The sequence below is a fragment of the Chiloscyllium punctatum genome, chromosome 7 (assembly GCF_047496795.1).
Source record: "Chiloscyllium punctatum isolate Juve2018m chromosome 7, sChiPun1.3, whole genome shotgun sequence".
Classification (NCBI taxonomy): Eukaryota; Metazoa; Chordata; class Chondrichthyes; order Orectolobiformes; family Hemiscylliidae; genus Chiloscyllium; species Chiloscyllium punctatum.
In genome coordinates, this window is record NC_092745.1 from 121,515,046 (window position 1) to 121,540,213 (window position 25,168).

The following is a 25,168-nucleotide window of genomic DNA, read 5'->3' on the forward strand; positions in this document are numbered from 1 at the left end:
AAAAGTTCTCCCCGAATAAAGGAAATAGTCCTTCCTTTATACAAACTCTTTACATCAAAGTTAATAACGCCCACAAGACAACCCGCAGCCACTCCCTCACAGCTACATGCCACTCAAGACACAATGTAGTGACTAGCTCACCTCCAGAATCAACATAATGCAAATCATCCTTAATTGGCCAGATCTGGTGTGAATTATATTTTTTGCCTGCAGGGAGTTGTCAAATTTCCAATGATAATGTTCTTATTGATTTTGAATAGGGGATGAAAACATAGTAAATGAATGGCAGGAGATGTGAATGTAAACCTCCCACATTCCACCTATAAGACAAAGACACACCACCCTACCACAGGGGCATTCAACTTTCTGCAGGTCAGCAGAACAATTGAACTCTTTAACATCACAACTGGAGAAGGAAACTCCACAACTATCCCCGTGCTCAATGATGGAAGAGCATAGCACATCAGTGCAAAAGGTGAGGTGGAAGCTTTCACAACCAGAAGTTCTGAGTGGATCTCTCATCATGGCCCACTCCATTGGTTGCCACCATTACAGATACCAGACTGCAACCAATTTAATTAATTCCATGTGATATCAAGAAATGGTTGGAGGAACTACATTTGGCAAAAACCATGGGCCCTAACAATATTCTGTTGATAGTGTTGAAGACTTGTGCTCCAGAAGTTGCTACTCCCCTAGCCAGGCTGTTCCAGTACAGTTACAACACTGGCATCTACCCGACAATTTGGACAATTGCCCAAGTATGTCTGTACATAAGAAGCAGGTCAAATACAAACAGCCCAATTACGATCCCATCAGTCAACTCTCAATCAGTAAAGTGAAGAAAAGTGTCATCAACAGTGCTATTAAGCTGCACCTGCTCAGCAATAACTTGTTTTGTGACTCCCAGTTTGGGTTCAGCTAGGGTCACTCAGCTCCTGACCTCATTACAGCCCCTGTTCAATTATGGTCATGAGAACTGATTTCCAGAGGGACTGACTTTGACATCATGGCTGCATTTGAGTGAATGTGGCATCAAGGAGCCCTAGAAAAACTGGAATCAGTAGGTATCAGGGAGTAAACGCTCTGGTGGGTGGAATCATACCTGACTCATAGGAAGCTGGTCACGGTTGTTGGAGGTCAGTGATCTCAGCTCCAGGACATCTCTCTAGGAGTTCCTCAGGGTAGAGTCTTAGACCCAACAATCTTCAGCTGCTTCATCAGTGACTTTCCCCCTATCAAACGGACAGAAGTGGGGAATTTCATTGCTGATTACACAATGTTCAGCATCATTCATGACTTCTCAGATATTGAAGCAGTCCATGTTCAACTGTAACAGAATCTGGACAATATTTGGGCTTGGGCTGACAAAGGGCAATTAACATTTTCCCCAGACAAATGCCAGGCTGTGACTATTACCTATAAGATTCTGGATTAGTGGTGCTGGAAGAGCACAGCAGGTCCGGCAGCATCCGAGGAGCAGTAAAATCAATGTTTCGGGCAAAAGCCCTTCATCAGGAATACAGGCAGAGAGCCTGAAGGGTGGAGAGATAAGTGAGAGGAGGGTGGGGGTGGGGAGAAAGTAGCATAGAGTACAATAGGTGAGTGGGGGAGGGGATGAAGGTGATAGGTCGGGGGGGAGGGTGGAGTGGATAGGTGGAAAAGAAGTTAGGCAGGTAGGACAAGTCATGGGGACAGTGCTGAGCTGGAAGTTTGGGACTAGGGTGAGGTGGGTGAAGGGGAAATGAGGAAACTGTTGAAGTCCACATTGATGCCCTGGGGTTGAAGTGTTCCGAGGCGGAAGATGAGGCGTTCTTCCTCCAGGCGTCTGGTGGTGAGGGAGCGGCGGTGAAGGAGGCCCAGGACCTCCATGTCCTCGGCAGAGTGGGAGGGGGAGTTGAAATGTTGGGCCACAGGGCAGTGGGATTGATTGGTGCAGGTGTCCCGGAGATGTTCCCTAAATCGCTCTGCTAGGAGGCGTCCAATCTCCCCAATGTAGAGGAGACTGCATCGGGAGCAACGGATACAATAAATGATATTAGTGGATGTGCAAGTATAACTTTGATGGATGTGGAAGGCTCCTTTAGGGCCTTGGGTGGAGGTGAGGGAGGAGGTGTGGGCGCAGGTTTTGCAATTCCTGCAGTGGCAGGGGAAGGTGCCAGGATGGGAGGGTGGGTTATAGGGGGGCATGGACCTGACCAGGTAGTCATGGAGGGAACGGTCGTGCGGAAGGCAGAAAGGGGTCGGGAGGGAAATATATCCCTGGTGGTTGGGTCTGTTTGGAGGCGTCGGAAATGTCGGTGGATGATTTGGTTTATGCGAAGGTTGGTAGGGTGGAAGGTGAGCACCAGGGGAGGTTCTGTCCTTGTTACGGTTGGAGGGGTGGAGTCTGAGGGCAGTGGTGCGGGATGTGGACGAGATGCGTTGGAGACTATCTTTAACCAAATGGGAAGGGAAATTGCGATCTCTAAAGAAGGAGGCCATCTGGTGTGTTCTGTGGTGAAACTGGTCCTCCTGGGAGCAGATACGGCAGAGGCAGAGGAATTGGGAATACAGGATGGCATTTTTGCAGGAGGTAGGGCGGAAAGAGGTGTAATCCAGGTAGCTGTGAGAGTCGGTGGGTTTGTAAAAAATGTTGGTGTCAAGTCAGCCATCATTAATAGAGCTGGAGAGGTCCAGGAAGGGGAGGGAGGTGTCAGAGATGGTCCAGGTAAATTTAAGGTCAGGGTGGAATGTGTTGGTGAAGTTGATGAATTGCTCAACCTCCTTGCGGGAGCATGAGGTGGCGCCAATGCAGTCATCAATGTAGTGGAGAAAGAGGTGGGGAGTGGTGCCGGTGTAATTACGGAAGATCGACTGTTCTACGTAGCTAACAAAGACACAGGCATAGCTGGGGCCCATACGTGTGCCCATGGCTACACCTTTGGTCTGGAGGAAGTGGGAGGATTCGCAGGAGAAATTGTTAAGGGTGAGGACCAGTTCGGCCAAACGAATGAGAGTGTCAGTGGAAGGGTACTGTTGGGGACGTTAGGAGAGGAAGAAACGGAGGGCTTGGAGGCCCTGGTCATGGCAGATGTACCTATTATCAATAAGAGACAATCCAACCACTGCCCTTGGACATTTGATGGTATTATCATCCCCGAATCCCCCACTATCAACATCTTGGGAGTTCTCATTGATCAGAAACTCAACTGGACTCACCACATAAACACAGTAGTGACAAGGGCAGGTCAGAAGCTCAGAATACTGTGACGAGTAACTCATCTCCTGATTCCCGAAAATCTACAAAGCACGAGTGTGATTGAATACTCCACACTTGTCTGAATGGGTGCAGCTCCAACAAGACACAAGAAGCTTGACACCATTCAGCACAAAACAGTCCATTTGATTGACACTATATCCACAAATATCCAATCCCTCCACCATCAACACTCAGTAAGAGCAATGTGTACTATCAATAAGATGCACTGCAGAAATTCACCAAAGATCCTCAGACCCTCAGTCCATCTGGAAGGACAAAGGCAGCAGATACACGGGAACACCACCATAGTCATGTTCCCCTCCAAGCCACTCACCAAACTGACTTGAAAATATATCCCAGTTACTTCACTGTCGCTGGATCAAAATTCCCTCCCTAATGGCATTGTGGGTCAACTCATAGCGGATAGACTGCAGCTGTTCAAGAAGGCAGCTCACCCCCACCTTCTCAGGGGCAACAAGGGATGGGAAATAAATGCTGCAGTCAGCGACGCCCACATCCCACAAAGTGAACTAAAATATACTGATCTGCTGGAAAACAGTTCAATGCTAAGTTTACTATCTAACAAACTTCTCATGCAGTTCTGGTCACCCGACTACAGAAAGGATATTACTGAACTGGAAAGAGGGCATAAAACATTCTGGATAAGGTTTGAATTATAAGGTAAGGCTGGTTAGGCTGAGACTTTTTTCCCTGGACTATTGGAGACTGAGATTTGATGTTATAGATGTGTGTAAAATCATGAGAGGCATAGATAAGGCAGATAGCCAACAGCTCTTCTCTGTATTAGGGGAGCCTAAAACTAGATGGTACAGGTTTAAGGTGAAAGTGGAGAGATACAAAAGGGTCCAGAGTGGTATTTCTTCTACAGAGGGTGCTGAGCGTCTGAAATGGGCTGCCAGAAGTAATGGCGGAGGCAAGTATAATTTTGTCACTTTATAAACATTTGGACAGGTACATGGATGGGATAGATATGGAGGGATGTGGACCAATCACAGGCAAATGGGACTAGATTAACTGTGAAAACTGGGCAGCATGGACAGGTTGGGCCCAAGACCTGGAAATTTGGCTGCCCCGATGTTTTTCCAGCACCAAAAACATCCCAAACAAACTGCAGTATTGGAGCTACTGACATTTTGACTCGGTATTTTAAAAGAATTGCTGCAAATCCTACCATAGCCAGCATCACACAGTGCCTTATAAGATTTTACACATGGTCTATTTTATCCATTGAATTTAAATTTCACCAGTTGCTTTGGTGGGATTTGAGTGTGTGTCCCCAGAGCATTAGCCTGGGCCCTCAGTCCAGTAACATTATCACTAACCCCACCATAACATATAAACATAGCGGAATAGTTAGTGCTGAATCTTACAAACCACTGCAGGCTAGCACATTGCTGAAAAAAAAGTCAGTATTGGAGTTTCTCACAGATCCAAAATCCAATCACTTCTCTGGAGTATTAAAACTCAATGCATTTATTGTAATAGAAAATGTAGTTTATTTGGGAAAATATATTTTGGATTACTTTAAAATTTTAGCTCAAATACTAATATTGCTGGGATTTGAGAGCAATTAACATTCTCACCATGGAGAACGATTGTACATCTAAACATCAGAAGTTTCTTTTGAGACGTTGAAATAAGATAATGGCGTGGATATGTTCTTAAATATATAATGTGCTTCTTGTAAAGATTCCATACATTTGTAACAGTTTCTCTGTCTCCAGTGCATCCATCTGATCATACAATTGTCAAGACCATGAGGTGTAAAATCTCTCTCTTGTATGTCAGCCGAAGAACAATGACAGAACATTGTCTCCCTGCTATAGGAAGGATGTTGTGAAACTTGAAAAGGGTTCAGAAAAGGTTTACAAGGACATTGCCATGTTTGGAGGGTTTGAGCTACACAGAGAGGTAGGGCTGTTTTCCCTGGAGCGTTGGAGGCTGAGGAGTGACTTTATAGATGTTTATAAAGCCAGAACTAGAGGGTCTAGGTTTAAGGATATCTGATCGGCGTGGACGAGTTGGACTGAAGGATCTGTTTCCGTGCCATATATCTCCATGTCTCTATAACTGCTTCACTTCCTGTCCTTCTCTATTCACCCTTGTTCCTTCCTCAAACAGGGGTGGGGTCCATTTCCCACTGCAGTTGGATTCACTGTCATCACCTGTAATTTCCACAACTTTAAGTGAAGTCATCTTTAAACTCCACAAATCTAACAGAACAGTTCACTCCATGACAGCTGACTCATGAGCCCAGCACTGCATTGTTTGTATTTCTTATCCTGGCATCTTTACATCTAAGAGTCAAAAAGTGTGGTGCTGGAAAAGCACAGCAGATCAGGCAGCATCCGAGGAGCAGGAGATTCACGTTTTGGGCCTAAGCCCTTCATCAGGATTGTAGCATGGGGAAAGGGGACTGAGAGATAAATAGAAGGATGGGGGTGGGGTGGGGGGATAGCAGCTGGGAAGACAATAGGTGCATGCAGGTGGGGGCTGATTGTGATAGGTTAGTGGGGAGGATGGAGCAGATAGGTGGGAAGGAATTTGGACAGGTAGGACAGTTCAAGAGGGCGATGCCAAGTTAGAGTGTTGGATTTGGGATGAGGTGGGGGGTCTGTGGGGTGATGGAGGGGAGATAAGGAAACTGTTGATGTTAATGTTGATGCCATGTGGCTGAAGTGTCCCAAGGCAGAAGATGAGGTGTTCTTCCTCCAGTGATCAGGTGGCTTGGATTTGGCTGTGGAGGAGGCACAGGACTTGGCAGAGTTGGAGGGGGAGTAGAAGTGGTCGGCCAGAGGGCAGTGGGATTGTTTGGTGCGTGTGGCCCAGAGATGTTCCCTGAAGTGCTTTGCAAGTTGGTATCCTGAATCCCTAATGCAGAGCGCATCGAGACCAACAGACACAGTAGATGAGGTAGGTGGATGTGCAGAAAAATCTCTGCCGGGTGTGGAAGATTCCTTTCGGCCTTAGATGGAGGTGAGTGGTGGGCACAGGTTTTACACCTATTGCAGTGGCAGGGGAAGGTGCCGTAAGTAGAGGAGGGGTTGGTGGACGGTTTTCACCTAATAAGGGAGTCATGGAGGGAATGATCTCTGTGAAATGCAGATTAAGGGTGGGGAGGGAGATATATCTCCGGTGGTGGTGTCTAATTGTAAGAGGATGATGTGCTATATCTGGATATTAGTGGTGTGGAAGGTGAGGACCTGAGAGGGGTTCTATTCAGTGTTGTGGTTGGAGGGGTGGGGTTCAAGGGTGGAGATGCAGGAAGTGGAGGAGATGTGCTGGAGAACATTGTTGACCAGGTGGGAGGGAAATTTGCAGTCCTTGAAGCAGGAGGCCATCTGGGATATCCTGGAGTGGAGCTGCTCCTCCTGGGAGCAGATATGGCTGAGGTGGAGGAATTGGGAGTAAGGGGTCGCATTTTTACGGTGAGGGAGAAGGTGGGGGGTGCGCGGTAGCCGAGGTAGCTGTGGGAGTCAGTGGGTTTGAAGTTGGTTGCTGGTGATGCAGAGGTCCAGGAAGGGGAGAGCAGTATCTGAGATGGTCCAGGTGAACTTAAGGTCAGGGTGGAAGGTGTTAGTGAAGTGGGAGCACAAGGTGGCAGCAATACAATCATGAATATGGTGGAGTAAAAGGTGGGGGATTGTGTCAATGTAACTGCAAAAGGTGGAGTATTCCATGTATCTAATGAAGAGTCAGGCTTAGTTGGGGGCCCATGCAGGTGTCCATGGCTACCCCTTTGGTCTGAAGGAAGTGGGAGGGTTTGAAGGAGAAGTTGTTGAGAGTGAAGACCAGTTCCACCAATGCAATGAATGTGTCAGTGGAAGGGTACTGGTTGGGTCGGCAGGAGTGGAAGAAACAGAGGGCTAGGAGGCATTCGGCATAGTGGATGGATGTATACAGGGAGTGGATGTCCATGATGAACATGAGTCATTATGAGCTGGGGAAATGAAAGTCATGGAGGAGGTGGAGGGTGTCCCGCATTTACGTGGGTAGATCCTGGACCAAGGAGGACAGGATGGTGTCAAGGTATGTGGAGATAGATTTAATGGAGCAAGTGCAATAGGAAGCGATGGGTCGACTGAGGCAGTCAGGCTTGTAAATTTTGGGGAGGGGGTAGAACTGGGCAGTGGGGTGTTCTCAGACTATGACGTTGGAGGCTGTGGATGGCATGTTCCCTGAGATATTGAGATTGTGGATGGTCTGGGAGATGATAGTTTGGTGATGGGAGATGGTCTGGGAGATGATAGTTTGGTGATGGGAGATGAGGTCGTGGTCGAGAGCACGATGGGAGGAGGTGTCCATGATTTGGCGTCTGGCTTCAGCGGTGTTCAGGTTAGTGCCCCAAACTACAACGGCATTTGATGGTGAGGTTCTGGTTTGAGTGGAGGGAATGGAGTGCTGCACATTGCGAGGGTGAGAGTTTAGAGTGGGTGAGAATACTTGAACTACACCTCCTCCCTTCCTCCTGTAAAAACACTATCCCTTATTCCCAATTCCTCCGCCTTGGCCACAACTGCTCCCAGGAGGACGAATTCCACTCCAGAATATCCGAGATGGTCTCCTACTTCAAGGACCACAACTTCCCCTCCCAGGTGGTCAGCAATGTCCTCCAGCGCACCTTCTCCACTTCCTGCACCTCTGCCCTTGAACCTCACACCTCCAACCGCAATGAGACAGAACGGCCCTAGTCCTCACCTTCCACCCCACCAATCTCTGGATACAAGTCATCCTCCGCCTTTTCTGCCACCTGCAGTCAGACCCCACCACCAGAGGTTTATTTCCCTCCTCACCCCTTTCACATTCCATAGAGATCATTCCATCCGTGAATCCCTTGTTAGGTCCAAGACCCCCACCAACCCACCTTCCACCCAACGCCTTCTCTTGTCACCGCAAGACATGTGAGACCTGAGCCTAAACCTCTCCCATCTTATCCACCCAGGTCGCAAAGGATTACTTCCACATCCTGCAGAGATTTTCTTGCACCTCCAAACACCTCATCTACTGTGTCCGTTACTCTTGATGTGGTTTTCTCTACATTGGGGAGACAGGATTCCAACTTACAGAGCATTTCATAGAACATCTCTGGGACACCCTGGGCCTCCTTCACTGCCAAACCCTAGCAACCTGATGACTGAAGAAACAACATTCCATTTCTGCCTTCAGACCCTTCAACCATGCAGAATCAATGTCGATTTCACCAGTTTCCTCATCTCCCTCCTCGCACCTTATCCCAGATCCAACTCAGCACTGCCCTCTTGACCTGTCTTACCTGTCCATCCTCCTTCCCATCTATCTGCTCCACCCTCCACTCCATTCTATCACCATCACTTCCCAACTATCAAATTCCTTGCTCCCTTGCCCCCTGCCCCACATTCCATTTATCTCTCAGCCCCCTTGGGCCAACATTCCTGATGAAGAGCTTATGCTTGAAATGTTAACTCTCCTGCTCCTCGGATGCTGCCTGACCTGTTGTGCTTTTCCAGTGCCACGCCTTTTGATTCTGATCTCCACCATCTGCAGTCCTCACTTTCCCCCACTGAAGTGTCAAGTGCCAGACTGCTTCAAGATGGTCAGCAAAGTGGTCGTCCAATTTTTCGTTGGTTTTGCAAATGCAGAGGATACCTGAAATGGACAGTGGTTTATTCACATTGGCAATGTTCATTCAAAGGATTTTTTGGTACTCGGGATGTGTTGAGTGTGCTTCTGCTTAGATGTACAGATGCAAGGATATGAAAAGCAAGCAATGCAGTGGTGAGAACATGAGCCAGCTGTCCTGGACAGGACTGTCCCTTTAAAGATGAGGAGCTTAAAGGTGGGTTCATGTGGAGTTGTGGAAATCACAGGTGATGACAGTGAAGCCAGCTGCAGTGGGAGATGGACCCGAGCACTGTTTGAGGAAGGAACAAGGGTGAATGCAGTTTGGGAAATGAAGCAGTTGAACATCCTGCCAAGGTAGTGGCTCTTTAAATGAGGTAAAAGGGAGAGATTTTACACATCATGGTGTTGATGATGGTATTATCGGATGGAATGTAGTGGAGACAGAGAAACGATCACAAATGTATGGAGTGTTTACAAGTAGCACATTGAGTATTTAAGAATCTATCCACAGCATTATCTTATCTCCGCTTGTCAAAAAGAAGCTTCTGATGTTTAGATGCACAATCTGTTCTCCATGGTGAGAATATTAATTGCTCAACAATCCCAGCAGTTTTCGGATTTAAACTCATAATCTAAACAACATTTTCTACCACAATAAATGCACTGAGTTTTAATGAATGAATACTCCAGGGAAGAGTGACAAATGACACTGAATGTGTGAGCAACTTCAATACTGACTTACATTTATGCCATTTTGTTTCAGCAATGTGTTAGCCTCCAGTGGTTTGTGGGATTCAGCACTAACTGTTCCCATATATTTATATGTTATGGTGGGGATAGTGATAATATTACCTGACTGAAGGCCCAGGCTAATATGTTGGGGACACAGGTTCAAATCCCACCCAGCAGTTGGTAAAATTTAAATTCAATGAATAAAATAGATCATGGGGTACAGTCTTTTCAGGGACTGTGTGATGCTGGCTTTGGTAGGATTTCCAACAGAAATTGATGAAAACTCTGATGAGGCCCAATATAAGAGGAGCATATTTGTGCATTTTTTAACGCTTTCAAAATGCAATGCAGCAAGTGTCTGGCTAGACAGTGGCAAATTACAACGAAGATGATTATTACCTGTTCAGCATCTTGTTAATGGCCCAACTCACCAACAATCTTCCATTCTCACATTCCAATCACTAAATCTGCACTATCAGCACCCTTTCTCTCCCATGATTGCATAAATGCTGCCTCTTCTCCACACTTCATATCAGCTCTGATGAAGAGTCTGATGGACGAGGGAGATCCAGTGGATGTAGTGTACCTGGACTTTCAGAAAGCTTTTGATAAAGTCCCACACAAGAGGTTAGTGAGTAAAATTAGGGCGCACGGGATTGGGGGCAAAGTACTAGATTGGATAGAGAATTGGTTGGCTAATAGGAAACAAAGGGTAGTGATTAACGGCTCCATTTCGAAATGGCAGGCAGTGACCAGTGGGGTACCGCAGGGATCCGTGCTGGGACCGCAGCTTTTTACAATATATGTAAATGATATAGAAGATGGTATCAGCAATAACATTAGCAAATTTGCTGATGACACAAAGCTAGGTGGTAGGGTGAAATGTGATGAGGATGTTAGGGGATTACAGGGTGGCCTGGACAAGTTAGGTGAGTGGGCAGATGCATGGCAGATGCAGTTTAATGTGGATAAATGTCTGGTTATCCACTTTGGTGGCAAGAACAGGAAGGCAGATTACTACCTCAATGGTATCAAATTAGGTAAAGGGGCTGTTCAGAGAGATCTGGGTGTTCTTGTCCACCAGTCAATGAAGGCAAGCATGCAGGTACAGCAGGTCGTGAAGAAGGCTAATAGCATGCTGGCCTTCATAACAAGAGGGATTGAGTATAGAAGCAAAGAGGTGCTTCTGCAGCTGTACAGGGCCCTGGTGAGACCACACCTGGAGTACTGTGTACAGTTCTGGTCTCCAAATTTGAGGAAAGACATTCTGGCTATTGAGGGAGTGCAGCGTAGGTTCACGAGGTCAATTCCTGGAATGGCAGGATTGCCTTACACGGAAAGACTGAAGCGACTGGGCTTGTATACCCTTGAGTTTAGAAGACTGAGAGGGGATCTGATTGAAACGTATAGGCTTATGAAAGGACTGGACACTCTGGCAGGAGGGAACATATTTCCGTTGATGGGGGAGTGCCGAACCAGAGGACACAACTTAAAAATACGGGGTAGACCATTTAGGACAGAGATGAGGAGAAACTACTTCACCCAGAGAGTGGTGGCTGTGTGGAATGCTCTGCCCCAGAGGGCAGTGGAGGCCCAGTCTCTGGATTCTTTTAAGAAAGAATTGGATAGAGCTCTTAAAGATAGTGGAGTCAAGGGGTATGGAGATAAGGCTGGAACAGGATACTAATTAGGAATGATCAGCCATGATCATATTGAATGGCGGTGCAGGCTCGAAGGGCAGAATGGCCTACTCCTGCATCTATTGTCTATTGTCTATTGTCTATTGTCATTTAGATTCACAAGTCAAAGAGTGTGGTGCTGGAAAAGCACAGCAGGTCAGGCAGCATCTGAGGAGCAGGAGAATTGATGTTTCGAGCAAACGTTCTTCATCAGGAAGAAGAGCTGATGAAAAGCTTATGATTAGATTAGATTCCCTACAGTGTGGTAACGGGCCCTTCGACCCAACAAGTCCACACCGACCCTCTGAAAAGCAACCCACCCAGACCCATTCCCCTACATTTACCCCTGACTCATCCACCTAACATTATGGGCAATTTAGAATGGCCAAAACACCTGACCTCCACATCTTTGGACTGTGGGAGGAAACTGGAGCGCCTGGAGGAAACCCATGCAGACAATGTGCAAACTTCACACAGACCCGAGGCAGGAACTGAACCTGGTTCCCTGGCGTTGTAAGGTAGCAGTGCTAATCACTGGACCACTGTGCTCAAAATGTCAATTCACCTGCTCCTCGGAAACTGCCTGACTGGCTGTGCTGTTTCAGCACCACACTCTTCAACTCTAATCTCCAGCATCTGCAATCCTCACTTTCTCCCATCTAGACTGACAATGTGAGCTTGCTGTCTCGACACCCATGCTGCCCGACCTGACGTGACTTCTAGCCTTTTTCGCTTCCAGGTCAATAAACACTTTATTGTCACTACACACACACTATTTCCTGTGAAACTTCTGTAGCTAGATAACTTGAAATGCATTTCTCCCTGAAGGAAATGTTTACCTATAAACAGGAAAAGAGGAAGGAAATGTTGCGACCGATAATGTGGCTAATGGATTGTTGACCATTCTTTGAATACTTGCTTATCAACCACATGAAACAATGGCACTGACTGTACCCTCAGCTGGATCTCATGAAGAGTTTTGTCCTTTTGCAGAGCAAGGTCAGGAACAGTAACAACAGTAACACAGAATGCGAAGGGACAAAAATAATTCCTAGAACTTTAGCTATTCCCGTAGTGTGTTGTTTCCTAGCGCAAGAGTTAAGGACACCTCAAGATATTTGAAGCATATTGTTAAATAGGAGAATGAAAAACCAGACATTATTGTACACATTGATAGGAATGACGTAGTTAGGGAAAAGATTCAGGGTTTACAGAGTGAATATAAGAAGTTTGGTTGAAGATTAAAAAACAGAACCTCAAAAGTAGGAATCTCTGGTTTATTCCTGGTGCCAAGCTCGAATAATGAGAATAAAAGGATAAAGGAGATAAATTAATGGCTGAAGAGGTGGTGTCATGTTCAGGGATTTGGGTTCTTGGGTCATTGGGATCTCCACTGAGGCAGAAAAGACCTGTTCAAAAAGGGTGGGTTTCACCTGAACTGGAAAGGGACCAAGATCCTCGCAGGGGGATTTACTAATTCTATTAAGAGACACAGTAAACTATTCCAGTGGGTGTGGCGGTGGAAGGATCCCAAGTAGCAAAGTAAATGGAGTTACTCTGAAGAATTAAATTGCATTTTATTTCAGTGCAAGGGGTCTTCCAGGTAAGGCTGATCAACTCCGGGCATGTTTGGGAACATGGGAGTGGGACATCATAGCTATAACAGAAACTTAGCCGGGGGATGGGCAGCACTGATAGCTCAATGTTCCGGGTTTCAGATGATACAGGAAGGATAGAAAGGGAGGCAAAAGAGTAGGAGGAGTGGCATTTTTGATTAAGGAAAGCATTACTGCTGACACCAGAGAAGATATTTCTGAACGTTCGCCCAGTGAACATACTGGTTGGAGTTAGATATAAAAAAGAAATGATCAATCTTGATGGTCTTGTACTCTAGGCCCTTCAATAGTCCGATAGAAATTGAAGATTGAATTGGCGATTATGATCACTATACCCAAAATATACCTCCACTATTCGTGGGCAACATGGTGGCTCAGGAGTTACCACTGTTTCCTCACAGCACAAGGAACCTGGGATCAATTGCTACCTAAGGTGATTATCTGTCTGGAGTTTGTACATTCTCCCTGTGTCTGTCTGGGTTTACTCCAGGTGCTCTGGTTTCCTCTGACAATCCAAAGATGTGCAGGTCAGGTGAATTGGCCATGATAAATTGAGCACAGTGTCCAGAGATGTGAAGAGTAGGTGCATTAATCTTGGGTAAATGTAAGGGAATGGGTCTGGGTGGGTTACTCTTCTGAGGGTCAATGTGGACATGTTGGGCTGAAGGGCCTGTTTCCACACTGTAGAGATTCTATCATTCTAAGAAATATACAGAAATCTCAGATATATGTAAGAATAATAAGGTTGTAATCGTAGGTGATTTTAGTTTTCCAAACACTGACTGGGTCTAATCGTGTTAAATGAGAATAAAAGGATAAAGGAGATAAATTAATGGCTGAAGAGGTGGCGTCATGTTCAGGGATTTGGGTTCTTGGGTTATTGGGATCTCCATTGAGGCAGAGAAGACCTGTTCAAAAAGGGTGGGTTTCACCTGAACTGGAAAGGGACCAAGATCCTCGCAGGGAGATTTACTAATTCTATTAAGAGAGACAGTAAACTATTCCAGTGGGTGTGGCGGTGGAGTGATCCCAAGTAGCAAAGTAAATAGATAGATCTGGATGGGGGTGAATCTGAAAAGTATAATTAATTAGAAAAGACAGACAACAGCATTTCAGCGAATGAAGTTACTCTGAAGAATTAAATTGCATTTTATTTCAGTGCAAGGGGTGTTCCAGGTAAGGCTGAACAACTCCAGTCATGTTTGGGAACATGGGAGAGGGAGATCATTGCTATTACAGAAACTTAGCCGGGGGATGGGCAGCACTGGTAACTCAATGTTCTGGGTTTCAGATGATACAGGAAGGATAGAAAGGGAGGCAAAAGAGTAGGAGGAGTGGCATTTTTGATTAAGGAAAGCATTACTGCTGACACCAGAGAAGATGTTTCTGAAAGATCACCCAGTGAACATACTGGTTGGAGTTAGATATAAAAAAGAAATGATCAATCTTGATGGTCTTGTACTCTAGGCCCTTCAATAGTCCGATAGAAATTGAAGATTGAATTGGCGATTATGATCACTATACCCAAAATATACCTCCACTATTCGTAGGCAACATGGTGGCTCAGTGGTTATCACTGTTTCCTCACAGCGCCAGGAACCTGGGATCAATTGCTACCTAAGGTGATTATCTGTCTGGAGTTTGTACATTCTCCCTGTGTCTGTCTGGGTTTACTCCAGGTGCTCTGGTTTCCTCTGACAATCCAAAGATGTGCAGGTCAGGTGAATTGGCCATGATAAATTGAGCACAGTGTCCAGAGATGTGTAGAGTAGGTGCATTAATCTTGGGTAAATGTAAGGGAATGGGTCTGGGTGGGTTACTCTTCTGAGGGTCAATGTGGACATATTGAGCTGAAGAGCCTGTTTCCACACTGTAGAGATTCTATCATTCTAAGAAATATACAGAAATCTCAGATATATGTAAGAATAATAAGGTTGTAATCGTAGTTGATTTTAGCTTTCCAAACACTGACTGGGTCTACCATCGTGTTAAGGGTTTGGCTGGTGAAGAATTTATTATGTGGGCAGCACAGTGGCACAGTGGTTAGCACTGCTGCCTCACAGCGCCAGAGACCTGGGTTCAATTCCTGCCTCAGGTGATTGACTGTGTGGAGTTTGCACATTCTCCCCATGTCTGCGTGGGTTTCCTCCAGGTGCTCTGGTTTCCTCCCACAGTCCAAAAATGTGCAGGTTAAGTGAATTGGCCATGCTAAATTGCCCGTAGTGTTAGGTGAAGAGGTAAATATAGGGGAATGGGTCTGGGTGGGTTGCACTTCGGCAGGTCGGTGTGGACTTGTTGGGCCACAGGGTCTGTTTCCACACTGTAAGTAATCTAAAACTTTCCTTATTAATTTGTAATGTTCAGTCTCAAGAAGGAGCAAAATGTGACCTTCTCTTCGGGTGTAAAACAGGACAAGTGACTGAAGTGATTAGAATTATAGAATCCCTATAATGTGGAAGCAGGCCATTCAACCCATCGAGTCCACAATGACCCTCTGAAGAGTATACCACACTAACGCTTGCCCCATCCTATCCCTGTTATCCTGGATTTCCCATGGCTAATCTACCCAGCCTGGACATTATGGGCAACTCAGCACAGGCCAATTAATGTGACCGGCACAACTTTCGATTGTGGGAGGAAACCGGAGCACCGGGAGGAAATCCACACAGACATGGGAAGAACATGGAAACTGCACACAGACAGTCACCCGAGATCCCTAACACTTTGAGGGAGCAGTGCTAACCACTGAGCCACCATGCTGCCTATGAATAGTAGAGGTACATTTTGGGTATAGTGATCATAATTCTATTTGTTTTAAAATAGTTAATGGAAATTCCAAAGTACAGATTCTCGGTGGCTGCACAGCATCCTTACCTTTGCATTCAGTTGCTTTTTCAAAATTCATTCACAGGATCAGGGTGTCACTGGCTGGGCTGGTATTTAATACCCATCCCTAATGGCCCTAAGGGCAGTTAAGAGTTAACCACATTGCTGTGGGTCTGGAGTCACATGTGGGTCAGACCAGGTAAGCACGGCAGATTCTTTCCGGAAAGGATGTGAGTGAACCAGATGGGTTTTTCCAAAAATCCACAATGGATTCATGATCATCATTACACTCTTAATCCTAGATTCATATTGAATTCAAATTCCACCATCAGGCAAGGTTGGATTTGAATCCAAATTCCAACATTATCTGAGCCTCTGGATTAACAGTCCAGTGATAATAATGCTCGGTCATTGCCTCCCCATTTAAAGGGTCAGTCTAGAATACCCAGAATGAGAATAATTCTACAAAAAGAAAAACTTCCAAGGTAAGGTTCTACCATCCGTGCTTAACTCAAGAACTAAAAAACAGCATCAAATTTACGGTAAAAGCATGAATTTGTGCAAAAGCAAAGGAAAAATTGGTGAGAAAAGAAAGATGAGACTAAATCTGTAGATTTATGATAAGTATGCAAAAGAATAATAATGAGTGATGAATATAAATTCTTACCTGAAGGAAGAATAATTTCACTAATATATGACTCGATTCAAGTTGACTGGGAGCAGTTACTTGCTAATAAAACAGTGTCAGAGCAGGAGGATAAAATAGCACGAGTAGAGGGCAGCTGGGTCCCCATAAAAACCAAAGGGTGGAGCTAGGCTGGAGAACCCGAACTGCGGAGGGGCATAAAGTTTAGACTAAGGAAGAAAGTAGTGGCTTATTGCAGATATTAATGGGCAGAGTTCCTAAAGCATTACAGTGAGTGGGAATGGGAGAGGATTGAAAAGGAAATTAGGAAATTAAAGAATTGTGCATGAGGACAGGGTAGGAAGCTAATGAGGTGATTTTGGGATGATAGCGAAGGAAGTATGCTCAGTCTCGCAGAGGTCTCACAGACAGAAACCTTACCAGAACTCGTCAACGTTGTTAGAGAGAAGAAGGTTGAGAGGTGACTTAACAGAGACATACAAGATGATCAGAGGATTAGATAGAGTGAATAGTGAGAGTCTTTTTCCTCAGATGGTGATGGCTAGCATGAGAGGGGCTTATTTTAAATTGAGGGGTGATAGACATAGGACAGATGTCAGAGGTAGTTTCTTTACTCAGTAAAGAGTAAGGCGCGGAACTTCCCATCTATAACAGTAGTAAACCCACCAACTTTCAGGGCATTTAAATGGTCATTGGAAAACATATAGATAATAATGGAATAGAGTAGGTCAGATGGGCTTTAGATTGGTTCCACAGGTCAGTGCAGCACCAAGAGTCAAAGAGAGCCTGTACTGCACTGTAATGTTCTGTGTCTAAATTGGCAGAGTCAAAATATTATAAGATTTAGCTCTTAGTGTTTAGAAATGACATTAGTAGACGATTCTAAATGGGTCTTCACCATCTCGGGTGAGAAACAGCTTGAGGCAGAACTTCCCGGTCACAAGTCACAGAGTTGTTGCACTCGACTTATTCACATTCCTTGCATAACTATGTGCAAAGACTCATTATTTTTGCCATCAGCACTGGAAGAGCTGCCAATTCCCCCTTAAATCTGTCAATACCAATGAGAACAGGCAGTGAACAATTCACAAGCATGATGTGACTCACGCATCAAAAGCTGTCGAGGATAAAGAAAATTGCTGTGTTTTCTTTAGCAACAATCAAAATCTACTGGATTTCACTGGATACCACATTCCATGGGTCACTGCAGGAAAGCCTTTATTTACATATTACGACATCAGAGACCATTATATGAACTTGACAAGCTACAGTCTGGAAACAATCTGAACACAGCAGTAATGAGATTCCAAATCGCCTTTGTCTTGGTGCTCAGCGATCTTCTGTGTGGTTCAATTCTAAAGTGTACCGGAATAAAGCTGGAAAATAATGGCTATCGAGACATAGTTATTGCCATTAACCCGAACGTTCAATATAATGAACAGCTGATTCAAAATATTCAGGTGAGTTATTGACGTGTTGCCTGGTATGAATTAATTATTTTGTTTCATTGTATGTCCTTTAATATTATATTTAATGTTAAGAATTCAGTATTTGCTGAGAGGAGGGGGAGTTAAAGGAATATATTATATATTTTTTCTTTAGTCCTGAACTCACTGCCATATCTCCTCCACGTACACCTACCTTGAAGAAGTTCAGCTCCTCAGTTGCGATGAAGGTTCACTGGATCCAAAACATTAACTCTGCTTTCTAGCTAGGTAAAAACAATGACTGCAGATGCTGGAAACCAGATTCTGGAGTAGAGTGGTGCTGGAAAAGCACAGCAGTTCAGGTAACATCCGAGGAGCAGGAAAAGTTGAAATACTATTTGTTGAGAGTATGAATTCTCCTGGGAATATAGTACAGAAGGGGTCCTTTGCAATTCTGAGAGAGTGTGGCCCTCAGCTGAGGCAGGGCTGACTGTAGAGAGGTTAGGTGCCGGCCCATTGCTGCGAGCGTGGAGTGGAGGATCTTGAAGGAGAACCGTTGCTGGTGTTTTTGAATCTGTAGTCTGTACTGTTTGTCCTGTTCGGGTCCGAACTCTGCTGGTTTAAAGGTGGTCCGGAGTCCGTGTGGGATGAGTTGGCTTTGGAGGCAGGCACTGAGGAAGCAAATGTGGCTGTGGCAGCGAGTCTGTTTCAGGACATGGTTGAAGAGCTTCAGGGCAGAGAAAATGACCTGGGAATTGCAGTGGGAGAGGGACTCCCTGAGATTCTTGTAGAGAGAGGAGGAAAACTTCTTCAAGGCAGGCATCCTTGCAAGAGGATTCACAGTAGGGTTAAAATCAACTAGGTGAAAACAATGACTGCAGATGCTGGAAACCAGATTCTGGAGTAGAGTGGTGCTGGAAAAGCACAGCTTTCAATCTGCTTTCTAGCTGCAAATGCTGCCAAACCTGCAGAGATTTTCCAGCAATTTCTCATTTTGTTTCTGATTTTCAGCATCCACGATTCTCTGTGCTTTTTAAAATTATATTCGTTTCCCTGTCACCATTTGGTGAATGAATGGAGCTGTTTTGATATTAAAACTGGGTTTGTGTTTTTCAGGAAATAGTGACTGCAGCCTCCTCCTACCTTCACCGAGCGACCAAACAGCGAGTTTATTTCGCAGGTGTGAAAATCCTGCTGCCTGTAACATGGCCAGTTGGTTCCCATGTGGTTCATAGACTGACAACTGAGTCCTATGAGAAGGTAAGGACAGAGGGTGAAGAGTAACAATTACCTGGAATTTCCTCCTGCTCAGCTGCTGAGGCCTCACATCTGCAATTGAGTGGCTTTTATTTTGCATTGCTGATCTAGCATCAGCAACTCTGGGGCAATTTTCACAGGATCTGAGATTTGAGAAATGTTTTCTTGAGCATGTATGTTAACCCCTGAAGATTATTTATATCTGAACAGCTGATAGGGAATACTTTCGATGTGATGGTGTCAGCCATTGAATATGATGTGGTGATGCCGGGGTTGGACTGGGATGGACAAAGTTAAAAACCACACAACACCAGGTTATAGTTTATTTGGAGGGAGGTACAAGCTTTTGGACTGCTGCTCCTTCATCAGGTAGTGAGTGGGTCAGGATTTTAGGACACTGAACAGAATACAAAGCTGGGTGGCAGGGTGAAATGTGAGGAGGATGTTAGGAGAATACAGGGTGACCTGGACAGGATAGGTGAGTGGACAGATGCATGGCAGATGCAGTTTAATGTGGATAAATGTGTGGTTATCCACTTTGGTAGCAAGAACAGGAAGGCAGATTACTACCTAAATGGAGTCAAGTTAGGTAAAGGGGCAGTACAAAGAGATCTGGGTGTTCTTGTACATCAGTCAATGAAAGCAAGCATGCAGGTACAGCAGGCAGTGAAGAAAGCTAATAGCATGCTGGCCTTCATAACAAGAGGTATTGAGTACAGAAGCAAAGAGGTCCTTCTGCAGCTGTACAGGGCCCTGGTGAGACCGCACCTGGAATATTGTGCGCAGTTTTGGTCTCCAAATTTGAGGAAAGACATTCTGGCTATTGAGGGAGTGCAGTGTTGGTTCACGAGGTCAATTCCCAGAATGGCAGGACTGTCTTACGCTGAAAGATTGGAGCGACTGGGCTTGTATACGCTTGAGTTCAGAAGGCTGAGAGGGGATCTGATTGAGATATGTAAGATTATTAATGGATTGGACACTCTGGAGGCAGGAAGCATGTTTCCGCTGATGGATCAGTCCTGAACCAGAGGACACAGTTTAAAAATAAGGGGTCGGTCACTTAGAACAGAGTTGAGTAGAAACTTCTTCACCTAGATAGTGGTGGGTGGATGGAATGCTCTGCCCCAGAAGGCTGTGGAGGCCAAGTCTCTGGATACTTTCAAGAACGAGTTGGATAGAGCTCTTAAGGATAATGGAATCAAGGGTTATGGGGATAAGGCAGGAACAGGATACTGATTGAGGATGATCAGCTTTGATCATAATGAATGGTGGTGCAGGCTCGAAGGGCAGAATGGCCTACTCCTGCACCTATTGTCTATTGTCTATTTCCTTTTCTATTACACAACATTCTGGAATTTACACTGGCGCTTTGGCAAATAATTTTGCAACCTTCTCCACTCCAGTCTGAAAAGAATACATGAGTTGTTCAGAAATGATAACTTTACCAGAGTATTTGATATAATGTAGTGGGCAGACTCATCTCGCACACTTCAAATGGACGGTTATTTATAAGTATTACTGTTTTTCTCTTTCATCCCTTGAGGATTCTCTTGTGCCAGTTTGAAAGCCGAAACCAGAGCGATTAGTGCAGGTGAAAGGGTCATGTGATCTTGGAGCCCAGATGAGCCTGTTGAAATTTAGGAAGACTCCAAAGTAGTTCTGGGTGCCACAGTGGCTCAGTGGTTAGCACTGCCATTTCACAGCACCAGGGCCTGGATTTGATTCCACCCTCGGGTGAATCTGTGTGGAGTTTGCACATTCTCCCTGTGTCTGCATGGGTTTCCTTCAGGTGCTCTGGTTTCCTCTCACAGTCTGGAATGTGCAGTGAGGTGGATTAGCCATGGTAAATTATGGGGTGACAGGGATAGATTATGGGGGTGAGTCTAACCTGGTCAGCTCAGGTTATATGCTCAGGCTGCATGTAGAAATCAACTCCAGGATAAATATCGAGCCCATTCCAAAGCAGAAAAGGGAAAAATAAATTCTGAAGCAATTATGAGGAGCAAATTACTGCGGATGCTGGAATCTGTACTGAAAACAAAAATTGCTGGAAATCACAATGGTAAACAAGCAGGAGGCTGGAAGAACAGAACAAGCCAGGCAGCATCAGGAGGTGGAGAAGTCAATGTTTCAGGTGTAACCCTTCTTTATGGGTCAGGCAGCATCTGTCGCTAATATTTTGAGTCTAGATAACTCTTCATCAGAGCTGCTGTGAAGTATGCAGTAGTATGGGAGGGAGTGCTGGGGGAGAAAAGGTGCTGATAGTGCAGAGTAAGTGATCAGACTGTGAGAGTGGCAGGAAATTGGTGTTTCCAACTTCTTTTCGAGGTGAGGGCGATTGGTGACGTAAAATGGAACAAGTAAAGCTGTGATGTGGAGTTAGTGTTGGACCGGGGTGGACAAATTTAGAAATCACACAACGCCAGGTTATTGTCCAACAGGTTTATTTGGAAGTGCTAGCTTCTGGAGCACTGCTCCTTCATCAGGGGGCCACAAAATTTGTCCACCCCAGTCCAACACTTGTTCCTCCACATCACAGCTTTCCTTGTTCCATTTTATGTCACTAAGTGCTCTCGTCTCTCACAACCACCACCACACCCCCTTCTCCCCACTCCAGTCGGACCCTCTGTCCTTCCCAGTTTGGCAGGTGGACACACCACTGTTCTGTCATTCTCACATTCCAATCACTTAATACGCTCTATCAGCATCATTCCTTCCCTAGCGCTCTACCCCTGACTAATGCATAAATGCTGCAAACTCCACTTCACATCAGCTTTTTCTCCAGGATGGTTGCCTCACCTGCTGTGATTACCAGTAGTTTTTGTTTTCACTCAAATAATTATTGTTTTATTTTTATTGACACATGGGATGTGGGTTTTGCTGGCTGGCACAGCCTTTATTGCCAGTCCCTAGTTACCCGAGAGAAGGTGATGGTGAGCTGCCTTCTTGAACCGCTGTAGTTTATGTCCTGTAGATAGACACACAGTGCTCAGCAAAACCGACAACTCGGGGGAGACACAGGTTTGAACCAAGTACTGCAGGGAATAGACATTTGAAGGGAAGTTTTAAAATCAAAACTACACAAGATTAAGGGTAGTGAAGAGGCGAATGATAATCAAAGTCTGACAGGAAGGGATAGAAAATATGTGTAGAAGAATGCATCTGAAAATTGAACCAGAATAATTTATAATGATGAAAAGCTTATGGCTTTTTTATCTGAATGCATACAACATTTGGATCATGTAGATGACGGCCTTGGGATACTATTGCTTCAGTATTAATGTGGAGATGCAGTAATGTCTGGGGCATGGGTTCCAATCCCACCAGGACAGATGGTGGAGTTTGAAAACAATTTTAAAAATTAGGAATTAAGAATCTGATGATAAGAAACAACCCATCTGGTTCACCAATGTCCTTTAGATCATCCGACAATGGTTTCCTGGCACAGGCATGGGAAGAATGTGCAAACTCCACACAGACAGATGCCTGAGGCAGGAATCAAACCCGGGTCCCTGGTGCGGTGAGGCAGCAGTGCTAACCACTGAGCCACCGTACTGACCCTAACTGAGTCACTGTGCCACCCCAGCCGTTCAGCCCATTAAGTCTGCTTTGTAATTTGATCAGTGGCTGATATGTTTCTCAACCCCATTTTCCTGTGACCTCTGATCCCCTTACTAACCAAGGATCTGTCTATCCTGGTTTTAAATGCATTCAATAAGCTGGCTTTGACAGCCTTCTCCAGGAACACATTCCCCAGAATAACCACTCTGCGGCTGAAGGAATTCCTGAAGGGTCATTCCCTTAATCTGAGCCGGTGTCCTTGTGTCCTAGTCTCTCCTATTATGGAAACATCTCCTCCACGTCTCCTCTATCCAGGCCTCTCAGAATTCTTTAATTTCAGTCAGATCCCCCATTAACCTTCTAAACTCCATTGAGTACAGAAGTCTTTGAGTGCCCCACATATAATAAACCCTTCATCCCCAGAATCATTCTTGTCAAACCCCTCTGGCAATCCTCTAAGGCCAATGTGTCCCTCCTTACATATAGGGTCCAAAGTTGCTTACATTATATTTCATATATGTTCTGGCCAGAGATTTATTCAGCCTAATCTTATATTCTAGCTTCAGGGATGGAAACTGCCATCCTTACCTGGTCTGACCTACAAGTGACTCCAGACCTACAGCAGTGTGATTGTCTTATAATTGCCATTCCATCGTCGCTCATGAGAAGGTTCTAGCCAGTCGCCTTCTTGATTTGTTGCAGTGCATGTGTGTTCAGTAGAAGGAATTTTGTGATTTCACCCAGGGACACTGAAGGAATGGGAAAATATTTCCATGTCAGGATGGTGAGTAGCTTGGAGAGGAACTTGTACGTGGTGGTACTCCCATATATCTGCTGTCCTTGTCTTTTGGGATGTAGGTTGAAGGTTGGAGGTGCTGCCTCAGGATCTTTGGTGAATTACTGCAGTGCATCTTGTAGACAGTACACACTGCGGCTACTGAGTGTTGGATACTTGTGGATGTGGTGCCAATCAAGCTGACTGCTTTGTCCTGAATGAAATCAAGCTTCTTGAGTATTGTTGGAGCTGTACTCATCCAATGAAGTAAGGGGTATTCCATCACACTCCTGACTTGTTGCTTGTAGAAGGTGGACAGGCTTTGGGGAGTCAGGAGATGACTTACTGACTGCAGGATTACGAGCCACTGACTGGCTGTTGTAACCACAGTATTTATATGGCTAGTCCAGTTCAGGTTCTGACCAATGGTCACCCTCGGATGCCGATAGCAGGTGACTCAGTGGCTGTAATATCAAGGGGCAATGTTTAGATTCTTTCTTGTTGGAGATGGTCCTTGCCTGACATGGATGGACAAGCATTGTAGGCAGTTCAAAAGAGATTCACCAGGCTGGTTCCTGGGGTGAAGGGGCTGACTGATAAAGTATGGTTAAACAGGTTAGAGATCAGAAGAATGATGGGTGTGTTCTTATTGGAACATACAACATTCTGAGGGGCCTTGTCTAATGGGACTACAGCTTTAAAAGATGTGGTTTGTCCTTTTTCTTTGAAGAATGGTTGAGACAGAGGAGCCAAGAGTCTGCTCAAGCCAATAAAGTAAACAGCTCATGAGGCTTGAGGTTTTTTTTTAAAAGTTGGAACAACAGAATGGGTGGGGTCAAGCTTCCACAGAAAGCAGTTGCCGGCTGGGTTCTTGAAGCTGGATGTTTTTCCTCTCACTATTACTGGTTAAAAGCTCGGGTTCTCTTCCTGCTGCGAGAATTGAACATGAGACAATCTATTTTAATGAATTTGCCTTTGCTTAGGGAGTATTCTTGGGATTTGCTCTATTGGAACAATTAATTAGTAGTAGTTAATGCATATATATTATGTTATGAAGTATTTAAATAAGACTTACAGTTAAGCCAATTCTATTCTACTGTTTTTATTGTCTGTATTTTAACTGCAGTATAAAATGAAGTGTGGGTTGCTTAAAGTCAAATAGTTTGACCAATCAAATGGCATCTGGAACACAACACCTTACATTTAACTTTAGAAAAGGTCAGGGTCTAGGCTATTTTTAAAAATATGTTTGAGCTGGTTTGGTCCTGTCCATAATAATTGACAGGGTAGATATTGAGAAGTTGCATCCATTTGTGGAGGACCTCTAACGAGTTCCACTTTAAAGGAACATTGGGGGGAAATGGTTGAGATTGGCCTACTCTTGCTCCTTTGTTTTGTCTTCTTATCTTCTCACAATGATGGTGACATCTACACCCTGTGAGAAAATACATTTTAAAGAACGGTGCCATTTGTTTGTAGTCCATAAGGAAAATCCACATTTTCCAATTATGGAACAGACTATTATTTCCTCAGCCACATAGAAAGTGAAATCATCCATTTTGGAGGACGAAGGACTGATTCTTCTGTTTTTACAGCTTATTTCTTTTTTCTATTTAAAACTAAGAAAATCTGCAATGTGCAACATTTAATCTTATTTTGTATGTTCTATGCCATAGTAGAATTACTGCAATTTTCAACTTTTAACTTTGTTTTTCTTTCTACCTTATTTTTAAGATTCCGTTCCCAGGTACTTGTACCTAAGATGGCACCTTGTGTGGCAACATTA

The 25,168-nt window shown here is 44.9% G+C and overlaps 1 protein-coding gene across 1 annotated transcript in view; it reads left to right on the forward strand.

Annotated features, from left to right (window-relative positions):
* Positions 1–17,506: 17,506 nt before the first annotated feature.
* LOC140480103 (calcium-activated chloride channel regulator 1-like) overlaps positions 17,507–25,168 on the forward strand; it is a 59,867-nt gene continuing 52,205 nt past the window's right edge. Inside the window, exons 1-2 of the mRNA XM_072574747.1 lie at positions 17,507–17,822; positions 18,906–19,049. Coding sequence (XP_072430848.1) covers positions 17,559–17,822; positions 18,906–19,049 — 408 coding nt within the window. The 5' untranslated portion in view covers positions 17,507–17,558. The remainder of the gene's footprint in view (positions 17,823–18,905; positions 19,050–25,168) is intronic.